General features: G+C 35.5%; 1 protein-coding gene across 5 annotated transcripts; it reads right to left on the bottom strand.

Moving 5' to 3' along the window:
* Positions 1-208: 208 nt before the first annotated feature.
* RPAP3 (RNA polymerase II associated protein 3) lies at positions 209-17,980 on the bottom strand. Of its 5 annotated transcripts, XM_071552336.1 has the most exons (18): positions 17,907-17,924; positions 17,202-17,333; positions 16,101-16,259; positions 15,382-15,522; positions 14,759-14,896; positions 13,444-13,571; positions 12,761-12,882; positions 12,320-12,390; positions 11,254-11,385; positions 9,772-9,899; positions 8,108-8,229; positions 7,475-7,545; positions 7,197-7,313; positions 5,270-5,478; positions 3,936-4,131; positions 3,287-3,384; positions 1,780-1,880; positions 209-701 (listed from the first exon to the last, which is right to left on the bottom strand). In XM_071552336.1, the coding sequence occupies exons 3-18, from the start codon at positions 16,251-16,253 to the stop codon at positions 610-612; spliced, it is 2,019 nt and encodes a 672-aa protein (XP_071408437.1). In that variant the 5' UTR covers positions 16,254-16,259; positions 17,202-17,333; positions 17,907-17,924; the 3' UTR covers positions 209-609. The 5 variants fall into 5 exon arrangements, with proteins under 5 accessions (XP_071408437.1, XP_071408436.1, XP_071408439.1 ...); XM_071552335.1 differs by lacking the exon at positions 17,202-17,333 and having other exon boundaries at positions 17,907-17,980; XM_071552338.1 differs by lacking the exon at positions 17,202-17,333 and having other exon boundaries at positions 14,774-14,896; positions 17,907-17,980.
* Positions 17,981-18,074: the final 94 nt, after the last annotated feature.

Genomic DNA, 18,074 nt, shown 5'->3' with positions numbered 1-18,074 from the left:
CAACTGACTCACAAAGTAAATTTTACCAGATTACTTTGAAAATGCTCTTGAAAGATGACAAAATTCTGCTTTTAGGTAAACTCAAGTAAAAATTTTGGAATTTTTTCGCTATCATAACTCAGGTTTACTCTGCACAGTACAAGTTCTGATCTTTAGAAAAGAGTAATTTAGGCACCTTAACAAAAAAATTCCTTAAAAATATGGTATCTTCAATTCAACATTCAGTTTATTTTCTAAAATAAAAAAAACCACCATGCATATTTCTAATATACAACATTTGATTCTTACCAAAGACATGTTTATAATTTTTTTTTCTTTTTAATAAGATCTCTATCTACAGCTGAAATCTTGAATTCCGATCTGCTCAACTGTTTTGCAGGTAAACAGACTCCACAGAAGCAAAAGTAGATCTGTATTGTTTCAGGTCCTGGAAAGCAAATGTATCTGCAGAACTAAATACTCATCTCTTCAGACACTTGCCATTTGGCTAAACCAAGTTTAAGAGTTTCATTATTTATAAAATGCAACAAAATTCCAGTCTTTATAGGTTTCTTAGCTGATTTCCACATGAAAAAAGTGCAGAAACAAATCTACAAGTCAGCCACCTTACTAAGAGAAAATGCCATATTTCTTCTCCAATTCTTCAACAGAAGCATCTTTTAATCCCATGTGGTTCACATGATTGAATAATACCTGTGTAACTGTAAAAGAAAATCCCAATGCGAACTGTTATTTCTGTGATTCATACTCTTAAGGCAAATTAGTCCAATTCTTTCCTCAGTGAGAGAAAGGGGTCTGTAGATTATACAGCTGAAATACGAGTACACTTTTAGAACTACCCTCAGGATGAACAAAAATAGGAAAGGGAAACTCTCGCTTTGTTTTGAAGCCCAGGAGCTGCCTAACAACATTTCCTTAAACAGTGTATAATCCTGACAACAGAGAGCCTTTATTTTGTTTACTATCTTGACACTGTATCATTAAATGCACAAGATAAAAGTTAATGCCAGATGGCAGATAAAGCTTATGTAAGGTTAAAGACATGAATGCAATTTTTAAGAGGAATTTACTTGCAATTCAGTAAGTTATTTTAACAAGATTCACATGTCAAAATATTGAAAGGATGATGGTTATTTGTGAAACTCAGCTGTAGATAGTAAATTTAAAATTATTTAGTCCCAAGGAAATCTTTTGCTTGTGTCTCATTATTACATAGTCTGTCTGATGTGCTAAAAAAAAAGTTTGAGATAGATCCCATTTTTATAAACCATGAACTCAAGCCAATGTCAACTTGAATTGCAAACTAAAATACGTCATGCCTCAAGAACAGGACAGACGACCATGCTGAGTGATTTAGAGATGTTTGCATTCTTTGTCAACAGAAGAGTCAGGATTTGTCACAAAATAGTTGTAAACTGTGGAAACTAATCTGGATACCTTTTATCTCAGAGACAGGACTTCACAAAATTCATAAATTTTTAACATTACCAGCTACAAATTGACATGCTAGTGAAGCTGCTTTTATCAGAATAAAATACAGTGGTATTACTGAATAAAATGAGAGGATTTAGCTGTAGTTTTCAAGCCTAAACAACATATAAGGAATCAAAGGATTAAGAAAAACTACATGACATTCATATTACTCCTAAACAATCAAAAAGCTAAACAAATAAATTATTATATGAAATAAATAAGAATAGCACTAAATTTTATGTATGTTTCACCAGGCTCTACAGAATCACAAAATAAGTGTAAAAAAGGCACTACTGAATTACTTACTTTTTTTTTCTGAGTCTGACATAAACATTACTGCCATATCAAATCTTTTTAATTCAGAGAGCCTCTGGAGGATTTCAAGGATGAGCGACGGCTTCTCTTTCCTGAAGAAGATTATAAGAAATATAAAAATAACTATTGTTGATTAGAAAGATTCAGTAGCTGCACGCAGTATTAAAGAATTCATGAAGAAGAAATGAAAGGATCAATAGAACTCCCTTCTCTTTCTCTCTCATATTCCCTACCTTTCTTGTCTTTCCTGTTCATTTGTCCATTCACAATAAAAAAGTCAATATCCAGAAACTTTTATGTAAGTATCATTCTTCTGCAGAGCAAGAGTGAAGAAATATAAAAACCTAGACTTTTGAAAATTGACTGTTGGTCCAGTACAGAATATCTATTACATAATTTCATGTTTACACCTGGCCATAACATCATGATTTTTATACATATTGGGCAGTATGAAAGGAAGCAGCACTTCCGCCACAGGAAGCTCAGCAAAAAGCTGAGCCAATTACAGTTGCCTAAATTTTTATCCATATAGGAAATTCCTAGATTGTGTTAATTTTACATTCTTCTGGTCAACACTAAACAGGCACTGTCTTTGTCAGAAATACCAACAAAGAGTACCTTTTTTTTTCCTAAGTTGACAGTTCTTCTGGAGGGAGACAGACGTTTTACCTTATAGCAAACAATTTCAACTTCCTAACCTTTATATGTCATACTACCAAATACAGGACTGTATCTCTGAAAATGGAATTTTTCACCCACATGACACATATTTTACTTTTAAGGAAACCAGGTGAAAGGCAAACATTAATTCACGTTTGCTCTTCTACATAACACAACACCCTAAAACCATTTCCAGTGTGTGCTTTCAGACAAATTCAGAGAAGCAGTAAACTGCCTCTGCTAGACAACATGAGCTTTAGTGTTTAAATAGCGGCATGGATAGAAATTTTAAAAAAAATTTGTCATGTCCTGTCTTACCAGAACTTCAGTCTCCAATGCACATTTACCGCAGGCTACTGCAAAACACTAGCTGGTAATGAAACCTCTCAATGCACTACAATAAGCATGGCATAAAACCAAAACCCTTGGAATTTTTCAGCTTTAGGAAGTTAAAACAGAAGACAATGTGCGAATATATGTGATAACAGAATACACACAGCAATGTAAACAAAAGTTAATTCATACACTGTAATGCTAGTTTGTAATGCTCTTTATCAGAACTAAATACAACAACACACAGTAAATTATTTCTTCACTTCTTTTCTATCTATTTTTTAAAATAAGTGTCATTTCTTATGAAGGAACAACTGAGTCATTCCAGTTATTGCTTTATACTCATGTAATGCTGTGTGCTGGAAGTAATTTTGTATGCACGAGGTTGGGCCCAGAGAGAAAAAAAATCAATACAACAACAAAAAACCCCTCCCCTCTACCAAATAAACCCCAACCCCTCAGAACAGCAATAAGCAATGTAAAACAAAGGAGGAGTTAAACTTACTCAATGTAGAAATCATGTAGAATTTTCAGTATCTGGTTAAACAAGTCTGGATCTAAGGATTTCTGAAACAGCTTTGCGTAAAGTGAGGGCTCTATTTGCTTTAGGAAAATTAAAGAAGTGTTATTTTTACACAAAAAATACAACTGATTCATGAGAATTGGATGTTTGTTTTTAAAATGTCTTGAAGAATGCCAATCACACTATTTGTCTGGTTTTTTTCCAACATTGTGTTTTTTTTCAAAATATATATAAGAAATAGTACACATTAAGTAGATTTCTGTGTTTCAAGCATTTGTTCAGTTTAAAATTGATGCCATATCTAATTAGCCCAGAAGCACTCACTTGAAAAATTAGAATTTAAAATGGTTACTAATGTTTTTAAGCCTTTAACGAACAAGGGTCTATGTTTGGAAAAAAAAGAAACAAAAAAAGAGATTATGCATAGATTGTACTCGAAGCCAGTGAAAAGCCAGGCACAAGAGAGGAAAACTCAAATATGGACCAAAGTGTTTGTGAGGGCAATTAAAAAAAGGGACTACTGTACACTCTTAAGACACTAAAGATAGCTATCCCTTCAACATAAGTGTACTGTTTCTTCAACACCAGTTGAAGAACTGTCCAAGCAGTGCCAATACTTTACATTTCATACCTTCATGTACAAGTACATGTTTTCTGGGCAGTCTTTCAACTTTCTGAAGTCAGACTCAAGCTGAAAGGAATTTGTAGGAACAGCAGGAATTGGAGAAGCAGATGTAAATGACCTTCTGATTTCTTTTTCTTTCTGTTTGCTTGTTGGGAATGAGGGATGCAACGTTGATGAAATTCCTTTCACACTAACAGGAAGACTGTAAAAGTATTTTGAAACACATAATCAAGAAAATGTTTAAGGAAATCCTACAGTGAGACCTAACAAGAGATCTTTCTATTCATTACAAGCTAAAGTACTGATATTTTAAAATAATAGGTTGTAGCTTAATCAGGTATTTAAAAATCCCTTCAATTTATAGAAGCTTTATATTTGATTCACCTTTTCTAAAAAAAAAAACCCAAACCAATATAAAACACATCTGCAAATACTTGAATTTACTTAGCCTCACTGTTTTCTGGAAATAACTTCATTTTATGGTAGGTTTCTCCCATATATACAAAAAAAATGACATTTTCTGCAATTTCATATGCAAAGCAAGAACCATGTCAACTGAACAAACTGTTTTCAACACTGATAGCAGTGGACCTATTTTTTGTCCTATATTTGTCATTTAAGTCCATTTATTTTTTTGAAACAATAAAATGGCTAAGAATATACTTTTTTCTTCAACACTTCACAGTAAATACATCTAACTGAGCTAGAAAAGGTGGGTGCAGCAGAAGTATTTCTCGTATAAATTCTTTAATCAGGGTTCCATGAAAAGTATTTACTATTAACAGAATGAGACACTGTCAATGCTGTGGACAAGTAGATTTCTGACACTCAGCAAGGCTAAACCCTTTATGCTTCAGGCTAGTTTCATTCAGCAAGCTAGACGTGAATTAGAAACTGTGTCAACCTGAAGTTATCCTACTCCACAGACGAAAGGGTGTTGATGCTCATCTGCTTCTCTTCTCTCATACAACTGGTGTGCAAGGAATGCTTGAACTCTGCTTAAAATGTATTCTAAAACATTACAAATGAAAATCACAGCTAGGGAGGATGGAGTGCACAAACAAGAGAGTATGGCATGCATAAAAATACTATGAATTTAGTTTTATTTGCAATGTAAGAATGAGTTTTCCATCTGACACTAAATAGATCATACTTGTCTCAGCCACTGCATGATCAAAGAGGCGGATATGCAAGTACTACAGTTTCTCCCAGCATTTCCTTTTTAATTCAAATTCTCAAAAATATCTTTGATACCTTTATCACATGCAGACATCTGGAAAAGAAGATGACATTTCAACTACATTTTCATTTTAAACAAGGATCAGAATTATTGTACTTACTTTAATGGTGACATATCACTGATTTCTTCTATTTTCAAATGCTTTGCTTTTGGAGTATCCACTGTAGCCAACGAATCATCCTGATCTAGAGTCTCTGCTGTTTCAACAGTCACTGAATTCCTCCAGTTATTGACTAAAGTAGTGCTGGGCAAGTCACCATCTGGTGTATCATCATCAACTTCTTCAATATCTATTCTTCGCAATGGCTTCTAAACAGAACACAGAACTCATGTCATATGCAGACTCAACACAAGTGTTTATACAGGCCTCAGACACAGCTGTGTATAATTTAATCTTATAACCAGTTACACCTGTAGTGGTGCACACAGAAGACACTTCAATAAAGGCAAAAATGGTAAAAAGGAAACTTCACGATATTCTCCATGAAGCCTGATATAATTTTATTGCTTTACCTTTATAAACCAGTATATCCTTACTCCAGAGGATCTCAGAATCTGCATTGTGTTTTCACAGTAATAATTAAAAAATCTATACTTTTTTCTGCTAAGGTTGAATAGGCAAGATCTACCATATATTTTGACCAATGATACAGTCAAGTTTTGTAATCTAGCAAAACAAGTAAATATACAGCAATATAGGCCTTGGCGCACAAGTTAAAATTTTGATATAATAAATCACTGCAACTCAACCCTGCTCAGTGTCACACACATCAAAAGGTAAATTCCAGCATTAGAAAACACAGTAACTAAAATGTTTCAGCTTCTTTAATCTCTACAAGATTACCATTATTTTTGGCCATCACCTAGCACCACTTTCACAGGCCTTACCACAAAAAAAAAAAAAGAAAATAAAGAGAAAAGAAAGTAAAAGAAAACAAAAGGAAAAAAGAAATTAAATAAAATTATAGTCCTCTTTGCAATCCTTGAGCAATACTAAAAGCACAGAGTTTCCTCTATACTTCTACCTTAAGAGAGTAACAAGAGAAACACAACCAACTTAGTATGTCCTGAACACTTAATAAATGTAATTGTCTGTAGTATATCAGGTACTTCACAATAAATTCATTTAGGTTTACAGAAATATTGTTTATAGTTATAGAGAGCACATAATACTTTCCTCTTCCAAAGGATCAAAATAACACATTTTCTACTACTAAAACTATCCATCTGAATTATATATTCCATGAAGGTAAACAAACATTTTGAAATTATCAAAAGCAGAACACTACCTGGTTTGCCTACATACATATACGAAGTATGAGCAAGCTTTGTATTTACACAGCTCATTTCTGAATGTACAAAGATTACATGTACTAAATGAGTAAGTGTAATACATAGAGAATGCTCATATTATCTCTGTATTACTGTATTTTTTAGACATAACTCATTAATCTGACTATAACCATGGACATCTCATAGTCCAAAAACACTGTTTATTGAAAGCCAATACCCAGATGTTCTACAGTTTGCGTAAATGAAAATGCAGGCTCAAAGTCCTTGCTGAAGCCCTATGTGACAAAAGCATGTGATGCAAATAGGCAAAATGTCTGTTACTGCTATGGATGTGCTGTGGAAACTGTAAACAGCAGAAGAAAGAACTTTTACCCACAGCTTTCCCAAGTCTGCAATCAAACAGAGACTCAACCGTCTCCCCTGTACTCTCAATTGTGGTGTTAGCTATAGAACCCGAGACAGGGTTGCGGGGCTGCCTCCCCATTTCATGTTATAAATGTGTGCAATACACCATGTTAACTGAGGGTGGTACTGTAGGTTGAATGCTTACGCCATTGCTACTGTGAACTTCAGCATTTCCTTATGTGTGTATGTTCTTGAAAAATATCAGGAGTCAATTTGTACATTTTTGGCTTTCCACAGGCCAGGAGTTAGTTAAATAACTAAGAAATAGATTTTTAACTTTAAGCTCTACTTTTCCATCATTATAGAAAGCAACTCACAAAACAACTTACTGTTGATTTAATCTGTAACGGGTCATCAATCAGTTTCACTATATTTTTTATTTCCGTTTCTTTTATCAATACTGCAGGATATTCTTGGTGAGTTCGTTGTTCTTTCTCAGCTAATTCCTGAAAAACATGGCAAGTTGTCCAAAAGATCAAAGTTTGATGAATAATTACAACATAAGTTAAAAATAATGTAATAAAGAATAAAAACATTCTAATATTATAGCCTTACAAAAAACTTACAAAGAAACAAAAACCCACCAAACTCCCATAAATATACATACATTCCTTATTTTAGTGAGTTCATTTATCGCTTGTTTATTTCCAGGTTCCAGCTTCAGAACAGCTTCAAAATCTGAGTGAAAAACAACATAAGAACTGTAGATATTTCATATTACAATGTACACATGGTAGATTTTGAAACCTTTTATTTCCCTTTCATAGCCCTAAAATTAATTAAAGGCAAGGTTCTAAGGGGTCATCTGGTCCAATCTCCCTGCTCAAGCAGGGTCATCCTAGAGCACACGGCACAGCATTGTGTACAGCCAGTTCTTGAGTATCTCCAGAGAGGGAGACTCCACAACTTCTACAGGCAACCTGTTCCAGTGTGCAGTCACCCAGACAGTAAAGAAAGTTCTTCCTCATATCCAGGTGGAACTTCCTGTGCCTTAGTTTCTGCTCATTAATTTCACACAAACTGTCTTCCCAACACCTGGATACCAACAGCAGAATTTTTATACTTATTCAGTGAAACCCAACAAACCCCCTTAACCCAACAAACCCCCTTAATTCCTCACTTTTCCACCGACAATCTTGATTAGTCAGAATAAAAAAATCAACATTTTCTTATAATGATCTCTTAACTATCACATTTAGGCTAATTCAAACTCATGCAGTCAAAGGCTATGCAGTCATACCTTGCACAGCTTCTTTTAGCTTTCCAAGAGCAATTCGGGCAGCTCCTCTTCTGGCAAAAGCTTTAGAATAGGAGGCATCTAAGAGCAGAGCTTGTGTACAGTCATTTTCTGCCTCTTCATATCTCAGCAAAAGAGTAGTAAAAAATTAATAATTAGTTTTCAACTGAAAAGACAGAGCTAACCAAAACAATAAAAGTATTAAGGTAGATCCTAAATGCCTATATACATATCACTGAGCTAAAGTGTAAAAAAATAACAAAACAGAAAACACAATTTCTCAGCACCTTGATATTTCAGTCAAATCTCTTGGTATCTCCTGACAGAAAAATTCCCTTCCTCTGTGAAAATAAATGTTTAAAGCTTGCCAGAGCAGAGTACACTTTAAACATTCAAAAGCCAGTACCACGGCTTTGTACTTCTGAAAACCAGAAACACCATTACAAACATAGAAGTAGTACAAGAAAGGAGAAGAAAGCATGCATAAGAATAAATTTCTCTATATCTGAATTTCTGTGACTTGTTCTTAACTATTTCACAATGGGAAGTCAGTACATTCTCACACTTATGTAACTTGTTCTACAAGATCAAATTTCCCCACCCCATTTATATATAGTTATATTAGATCATGATTCCACTACGTGCTTATTAAAGTATTTTCATTCATTCCTCTTCTCCTCCTTCTAACTGTCATTAAATTTAAGGAAATTAATTTTTATTTGCAGTTCTTATCAATACTAGCAGTTTGTAAGAATACCAGTGAGCTTCTGTTGCATTTTATGTTTGATTATTTTAAATGTAGGACCCGTGATACAGATTTTTTTATACAGAATTGATTTTCTTGCTTGCTAATTCAATTAAAGCTCACCTCGTTTGATTCTCAGAGAGTATTATTTGCATTATGATGTTCTTGAAATTGTAAGTGTTGTATCAGAAATACTACCTATGCAACCTGTTTTATAACATCCTAATTTGAGATCAATTTTACTGTCTCTAAATATCCAGTCTTGTCACAGAACAGATGACCAACATAACACCCAGCTCTCTCCATCTCATGCTATCACCTTAAAAGTTTTAAGCTACCACATCACCAGGGAGTCAAGAAAAGTTCAGACTTCAAAAATGATCCTATGGAACTCATCTAATTTGGTAGAAAGCACGTATTTCCTACTGTTTTTGGGTTTTCTGCATAAAGCTTTATTAAAAATAAAGAGATTACACATACATGTCCTTACTAGTGAAGTTAAAAAAATATTTTAAATATCACAATTTCCAGTAAAAAGACTGAAGTAAGATGCTATAATCCACTTCTTTTTACAGTGCAACATTTAGATCACCCTGTTTTACAGTCAAAAAAGACAAAGGTTTGGGCAGTTCCTTTCAGAAAGGTGAATATCTGAATTTTATACATGTAAAAGAAAAAAATCCACCTTTAGTAACTAACTTCATACTGGTGTTATTTTATTCTCTCAGAACTTTTTCCTACAAAATGCATTGCAAGAACACCATGTAGATTTGTTCCCTCTCCTTTACTGCTTTCAACATGATTTATTCTGTACTGAATTCTAACAATTAGAAGGAGCGACAATAACTCAAGTGAAAATCTACTGGATCATTATTCCATCTAGTTCACAACCAAACAATATAGCACATGCAATCCCACTTACTTCTCAATCTTTAGGTAGGCCATGGCTCTGTTAGCTGGCAGCAGCGCATTGGTGCCATCTGCTGCGATGCCACGGGTGTAACATTCTATTGCAGCCTCGTACTTTCCTTCTTTGAAATAACCATTACCCTGGAATATTTAGGTCAGAGAAAAAGAGCATTAAGAAAGATCTAGTGCAATGAATCCTTTTTAGCAGACAGGGTAACATCATCAAATACGCTTGCATCAAGGTAGACATTTATAGCGCATTTCCTCATATTTAAGCTTGGAGGCAGAACACAACAAGTATCTTAATTCTTTCTAATACTTCAAGGATAAAAAAATTTGCTACATGCATAGTTTAAGTGCAGACTTCTAAGTGAACAACTTCTTATTTATCTTTATGCTTGATGTGCAGGATAAGCCATACTGTATCCCCCTAACTTAAACACAAGCTGAACCTTTACAATTCCTCTTTCAAGACAACTTTTGCACTGCACAAATCCATCTTTATCCTGCTACATTCATAAAACCGATAATCAAATATTATTTGGGTCCAATGTTGTTGTTTTCTAATTAAAGCTCCATACAAGAAAATTACATTACTATTTTGCTTGTTTCTGATGGACAAAAATGTTCTTTTCCTTCTCAATACTAACATGAAGCCACATATCTTCTCTGCTACTACTCTACTCATTGGCAAAAAATGAAAAGCCACAAGGTCAGACTTGACAGGATCCACATTGCCAGGAACAGGCTTGAAATGAGTCAACTCTGCTATGAAGTATTGCATTAGATTGAAATTTCTCTTCTGTGATCTATTAAAACTCTTGTGCCTTTTATCTACTTTATGTATGCTTTCATTCTTTTCCTACTAATTATTTCTCACAACCAGTATAGCAATCCTGAATATTGATAACAAGTCAGAAGTTACACAGCTAGGTAAGCGAGCAGAAATAAAATTCTCGTTTAGTTCGTAATGTTATTTTTTAAATGAAAAGAGTGATGAGAGGGCGAAATCAATAAGCCAACAGTGAGTGTAGACTATGTATGCAGAAATACATTTTAATTGTCCTTACTGCCTGCACCCCCAAAGTCCTTCTTATAACTAGTTTTCACCAATCAGAGGTTTGAAAACAAGTCATAGTACAAAACTCCAGAAAAGCAGGGGTCAAGATGCATATAATAATGGAGAAAAGGGATTTTTGTAAAGTGCAGTTCAGGTTCTACTTGTCTTACCACATATTTGAAATTTAGCATACACAATCCGGGCCGTAAAAGCTACCTTTTGCAATTAAACCTCCAGAAGAATCCAAACAGAACTCACTGTCCCACTCACCTTCCTACAGAGCCCAAAATGGGAAACAAGGTTACATCAAGAACATGGAATTTATGAAGTCCAAGACAATATCAGGTTTAATTTATACATTTGCATAGCTATTAGTACAACAGAACACTTTCCCTTTACTGGATTTCTCCTGTTCCACTAGAACCTGTGATTTACCAGATCTTTTTCTGCAATAGCCTTCTGTTTGAGCTGCTGCTCTTCAATGCGCTGCTTCTCTCCATCTGTTAATCCTGCTCTGGCCACATCTTCAAACTTTTTCTGTTCTGAACTTTCTTTTGATGACAGAGCCTGCAAAGATGTATTTTCTCCCTCAGTAAGTATTTCCCCACTTACATATTTTCAGAACATAATTATGATAAATTCTAAACTTTTAAGATACAAAAATCTGCCAAGCTTTTTAACTGAAATACCTGCGTTGTAAATTGAATGCAAACTGAAGAGGCCATTTTAAATTCTTTCTTGAAAATGTATTTCTAGGAGGAACTGTGAGTCAGAATACTACTTGGAAAATTAAAAGTATGTAATTTCTAAAGTACAAGTAAAATGACTCATGGATCCTGTTTGTATACACTCCAAGTGACAAATCATTTATTTCTTCAATTACTGGAGACTTTGTGTCTTCATTCTGAAAATAAATTTTTCAAGCACTTTCAAAAATACAGCTGAAGAGGTACAAATATATTCATACAGTAATGAGTGGTGAGCTTATATTTGCTAAGGTCACCATAATCAACATTCTTGCCATGCAAGGGATCACAATTGCAGTAGAGTATTATGCTCTGCCAGGCTTAAAAAACTTCCTGGTTTGGCTGACCACAGCAATCAGTGGGACTACAAGAAGGCTATCAGTTCAGTTTTAATGGCTAAGAGAATATTGAGGTTCTCTCATGTGCTGTGCTACCTTTTACCAAAATAGTAAGCGTGGACTGAAAGAAACATTAACACAGGAGGTAGAAAATGAGGGAAAATTACAAAAAACAAACCAACCAAAAAAACCTCCCAAAAAACAGTGCACACACAGTCTTAGCCTGCTGATTCACTATTACACTGATGTTTGCATAGGTGCCAATTTATCCAGAAGGAACTCAATTACAGATTTTGACCTCAGTGAACTTCAAATGCCATAAAAAGTATGAGAATTTTTCGAGTCAGCTCTTGTTATCAATTGATACAAACTGAACAAGCTCTATGAACTTCTGCTAGGGTTTATTAATTTTATTACCTGATCAATTTTCTTGAGTTCATTTTTTGCTTCAATGTTGTTTGCATCCAGCTCTAAAACTTTTTCATAATCTATCAGAAGACCAGAAAAATACATTTCAGGTAGGAGTACAGACCAGTAAGCAGAGCATTCTTTCGAGAGATAACCCCTTTTTCTGTCGTTACTCAAGAAGCCTGAGATGTTGCAATAAATACATAATTTTAAGACATTTAAAGCCAAATCATTCTAGAGCTACTAACATCTAACAGCAATCACTTGGACTTGCTACTTGAATTATACCTTGCCAGAAGAATATGCAACACGGTATTTCAGTTCTTTGTTTATAGAAAATGAAAATTAAATTCCTACCTCAAATAAACAGATCTCACAAGTCCTAACCAAGCAGACAGATGAACAGTTAGTTAGTATGTATTCTATGGAAAGAATTTTAAAAAGACCCACCTTCTTTAGCACCTTGAAGATTTTTCAAAGCAAAGCGAGCAGCCCCTCTTCTGGCATAAGCCTTAATGTAATTCTTATCTAAAGCAAGTGCTAAATTGCAGTCAGATTCCGCAACAGCAAACCTATGGAAAAAAAACCCGAGTAGTTTGGACACATCTAGGTAACAAACTCCAAAACTTCTCAATTTATTTCACTTTAAGCCTTCCCACATTCTTGGTAACCTAGAAATCTTATATCCATAGAACAATTACTTAAACATCTCTTGATTCAGAATACCTCAAAATAAGGAAAACAGTGGTCAACAATCTCTACTGCCACAGAAAGAATAACCAACACCCCTCTACCCTTTCTACCCCAAAACAAATCAAAGCCTTAGAAACAGAGTTCATTCAATCTGAAAGGCAATTTAGATAATGAACTTTCTCTTCCTCTTTTTAGTTCAAGGGTTACACTCTTAATATAGAAGACAGTGAATTCTAGCATGAAAGCAGAGGAAAAATAGACCAGATTCTTTATCCTAGTTATTCCTATTTTACTTTGAAACTGGAAGGTAGGTTGCAACAGCAGTCTTACATAGACTGTATCACAGCCTGATATATAATCAAGACTTACAGCCACACCAAAAACCTGAAGGTAGCATTTCAAGTAAGAAAATATTACAGATTGAACAATGCAAGTCTTACTTTTTCATTCTATAAAAAGCCGATGCTCTGTTTGTAGGCAACACTGGATTGTATGGATCCGAATGCATCCCTCTAGTATAGCATTCTATAGCTTCATCGAATTTCCCTTGTTTAAAGTAGTTATTACCCTGTGAATAGAAAAGCCTTTTCAGCAAGTTACTCTACATTGGCAGACACACTAATTTTTAGTGAAAAAAAAAAGAAAAAAATCAAAGCTTGTATTTTAGAATGCTTAAACATTTTTGTTCAATATTTATCAAGAAGTAGTGTTTTAATGTGAAACACATTTTTAAACTAATATATTGTAAGTATACTATATTAAATAGTTCTCATGATACATGCAATGCCATGGTTTTATACAATATTGATTTCCAATATCTGTAGGTCATTTCCAGGAAGCTGTAACAAGCACATACGTAGCTGCTTGAATTACTAAATTATTGATTTTTTTTTTAATAGTTTGTAGTAAATAGATTTGGCATCTTTGCTTTCCAAGGCAAATATTCTCATTTCTGCCTTCTTTGGGACACAACTATTATCTCACATGCTCTTAAACTACTTCACTGCAGCCAAGATGATAATGCCAAAAGACACCTCAATTGCTCAGTGCAGACTGCAGATTACATGTCAAAGAATTTCCACAGCAGCGCCAGAACATGAAGAACACAAACAAACAAAAAAAAACCCAACCCAAAAATCCTAGAAAAAAACAAACCAAAGCCGAAACTCTTCTGAAGTAAAGTATGGACTGACAGATGGGTTAGGTGATTGCTTATAAACAAAGAAGTTTCTCAAAACCACACAAGTTGCTACATTACTTAGCCTATTTCTATGACAGTAAGGCCTGAGATAGATCTCTGTATCCTCCCTTGTTAGGTAAAACAGATCTGGTACAAACTTTACATTACTAAGGCAAATAAGATATGCAAGTTCATTCATCATTCCCAGATGTACTGGCCTCACAAAGGGACTATTTATAAATTCTTGGGGATTTAGTTTGGGGCATTCAGATATTTTGTTCAGGCAAAAAGCAGTATGATCTATATGACAATTCTATACAATAATTCAACTTCTCAAAGTGAAAAATCACCAATACATTTATCGTCATAGGCATACACTAAGCAGAATCTGACAGGCTTGCTGCTGTTGGTGATGAGAAGAAACGGAACTGCAGTGAGCATTTTCTATTTTGGAATAATGGGCAGGAAAACAGACATAAAAACTTTTATCAGATGTGTGATCTCAGGAGATGATCTTTTAAAACAAACTACAAATGTTCCTACATCTTAATTGCTACTTTGCCAATAACAAACACCTGTAATGCTATAACCTTTTCCTTCTCTGCAAGAGCCTTTTCCGCATCTATACGAATTCCATCTTCTTCAGAGTCTGATTCTGGAGATACAGAATCATGAGTACTGTCTTCTTTATCGAGTTCTTCAAGTATTTTATCCTGAAAGCAGAAAAAAATCCCCTATTACCTTTTTATACTTCAACAATGTAAAATATTATAAGTAAGACTTTAGGAGAATCATTAATGTGTTTTTTTAAAAATCTCTACTTCTCTTTACTAAGAAGTATTCCACATGTCAAAAGTGAGAGAACTATCTTTCAATACTGACAGCCGTGTTTAGTCTTATATTCTACTATAATTATGACCTTTTAGTAGACCTATTGTTAAAATGTTTTTTTTACCTTAAACTCAAATGCAATCTGCTGGATAAAAGCACAGTCAATAGAAAACCAAGTATTTGTCAATATTTCAAATATTAAACATATAACTTTTTTTGGAGAAAGCTACTATTTATGTTCATACAGTACCCAACAGAGCAAGATACCAACTTATGTACTGAACTCGCGGCACTGTAACAAAATCTTTTTTAACACAGAATTAACTGGGGACAAAACTCAGGCAAAAAAGAAAATATTCTGACTCACCACATCAAGTTTTCCCCATGCTTCATAATCATAAGACTTGATCTTATTTTTCTTGTTTTCCTCAGAGGTTATCTTTGAAGGGACTTTACTTTTGCTTTTCTTCTTTTTCTTAAATGCCTTGTTTCGAATTGGTGGCAAATTCTAAATAGAGTTAATAATTTAACATAAAAGAGATGTGTGAAAGTCAGTTGCATTGGAGAATCTACAGTACTTATATCTAGATATAGTAGTATCTACTAGCTGGTTTTATTTTAGAAATCCATCCAGCAAGCTGTTCTCATGAACTCCAGAAAACCACTAAATAAAATCTTTCAATACATAGTGATACCAAATAGTACATGTATGATATGAAGCTGAGTTTTAGAAGACAACTGTCTGCAGAGTACAACTGAAGAATAACTTCAACATATTAAAATTCAGCAGAAATAAGTGATACTAATGCTGCAAACAGAATATGCTCATAAATCTACACAAAACAGACTGAAAATTTACTGGCCTCATCATCTTGAGAGGCTACTACCCCACAGTTATGTTGATGGAACAGTTTACAGAGGAATCTTTGGTCTACTTCAGATGAAAAACAAGTCAGCTAGGTTAATTCACACTTTCTATTCAGATATTTTAGTCAATAAATGTAATTTTGCTAAAGCAAAACGTAATTATTATAAACACTATCACATTATGAATAGCTGAGTTGACACTGGTCTTGTGATTTTTACCTCTTCTGGAACCCCACTCTGTTTCCTTAGTTCTGAGTCAACTTCTTTAATATCTTTTTCCCAGCTCTCCAATTCTCTCATAAAATCCTGCAGCTCTTCAGCATTTTGTTTCATTTGCAGCTGTAGTTCTATTGCTTTATTTGGTGCACTCATTGTAATCTGACAAAATTCAAGAAAAAAGGCTTTCTAAAGAGAACCTGAAAATATATAGGGAAAGAAGCCAGCTACTTCAAAATAGAAAGTCTGTCTTACTTGCAAGTGAGGTCTCCCACTACCATAGTAGAAACATTAAATTCTAAGATACTAAAAAGAATTTAAATGTCTTTGAAAATATGAAGGGAAGCCATATTATTCAGCTAAACCAAAGTATATCATAGCAAAAAACAAGTCATCCTTTCCTGAGAAAATGTAGGGTAAAGCACCCAAGTCGTCAATGGTAATCCTGAAAGCGCTAGCAAGGCCCCAAAACTGCTTAATTATTAACCTGATTGTCTTCATAAATTTTGTACTTAATTTTACTGTCTTAAGTGGTTGCTAACTAAAGCCAAAACTACCATACCTCTTGACTGAAAGTTTCAGAATCTGTTACAAGTCTCATGTAGGTAAAAATAAACTATTTAAATAGATAGTACATATAAAATGTTTAAGGCAGAAAAAAGGGCCAGATTATTTAACATCTTTTATTGAACATTTCTTTTAACATTCAGTAAGATAATAACCTAATAGCACAGAAACATAAACATTTACAAGTCAAACAAAGTTAATGATTTCTGCAGCACGAGGTGCTATCCACATTTATAGACAAGGGGCTCAAAGAGATGAAAAAACCCATTGCATGATTACTAATGAACTAATGCTACCACAGCAGAAACCTTTTTAAATCCTCAACGAGTAAGCAACTGAGTGGATGCCTTGCTGCAGCAGTTGGGCTTCTTCCTAGTTCATACGTAGGAGGCAACATGCTTAACCCTAGCAACTATTTTTCTTAAATTCTTCTAAATAGTTGGTCTATTTGAAACAAAGCGGAAACTTTCAATGAAGCAAAAAATGCGTTTCTTTCAACATATTTCCAATAAAGGTGCTTACTATGTTTTTCCTCACCTACAAGTGTTGTCCAATACAGAACTGTCTCTGTAATAGTCAGTCTGTTAATTTCGTGAAACCTGAGCATGGACACACCAAATATTCCACACAGCCTTGCACACCCTGGCCAACGACAGCTAGAACAAGATACTTCAAAAAATGTGAGAAAATATATAGTGAGCTGCTAAACTTTTCCTTTTGCTACCACTGACTAAAATAGTATTCTCATACATGTAGAGATATAACATGAAATCTGGCTGTTTCTCCTCTGGTGTTCTAAAGCATCTTGCTCAAGTGTCCAAGTTTGCTCCGTTATCCACTGACCGCATAGAGCTCAGCAACAACCTTAATGCACGCCGCTGATAGCGGCCTTTTTACAACACTGCTCTTACACCCTTCAAGGCGCTTTTATCCCATTCTCAGCGCTGGGCCCTTCCCAGCACCCGAGGGCCACTCGGTTCCAGCGGCCGCGCCGCAGGAGGCCCCGATGCGGAGCGAGCTCTCGGGGCCCCAACAGCGCCGCTGCCCCGCGCCCAGGCTACAAGTGAGACCCAGACTGAGTCGGGGTGGGCTCCCCCTCGCCCCGCCATCTCGTGCGGCCAGTGGACCACGGGGCGGAGGCAGGGCGGGGTTGGGGCACTGCACATCCCATCCCGTCCCGTCCCGTCCCGTCCCGTCCCGTCCCGTCCCGTCCCGTCCCGTCCCGTCCCGCCGCAGCCTCACCTACTCGGGTCGCGGCGCGGCACTTCCCTCCCCCCCCTCCTCCGCCTCCTCCTCCGCCGCCGCCGCCGCCGCCGCCGCCGCCGCCGCCACCGCTCAGGCCCCGCCCCGGATGCAGCGCGACCCCGCAGCGGCGGCGCGAGGAACCAACTGCGCCTGCGCCCCGAACCA

This window comes from Pithys albifrons, chromosome 3, assembly GCF_047495875.1.
Source record: "Pithys albifrons albifrons isolate INPA30051 chromosome 3, PitAlb_v1, whole genome shotgun sequence".
In the NCBI taxonomy this organism is placed as follows: Eukaryota; Metazoa; Chordata; class Aves; order Passeriformes; family Thamnophilidae; genus Pithys; species Pithys albifrons.
The sequence above is the reverse complement of the archived record's forward strand: the minus strand, read 5'-3'. Positions and strand labels throughout refer to the sequence as shown.

Bases quoted from the DNA above. Each gene is read 5' to 3' on its own strand.
- RPAP3 (XM_071552335.1), bottom strand. From the start codon at position 16,253: ATGAGTGCACCAAATAAAGCAATAGAACTACAGCTGCAAATGAAACAA. The intron at 11,386-12,319 runs GTAATAAAATTA...ACATCTTTGCAG, and splicing joins AACTCAAGAAAATTGATCAG to GCTCTGTCATCAAAAGAAAG. The intron at 5,479-7,196 runs GTAAGTTGTTTT...TGTTCTGTTTAG, and splicing joins CGTTACAGATTAAATCAACA to AAGCCATTGCGAAGAATAGA.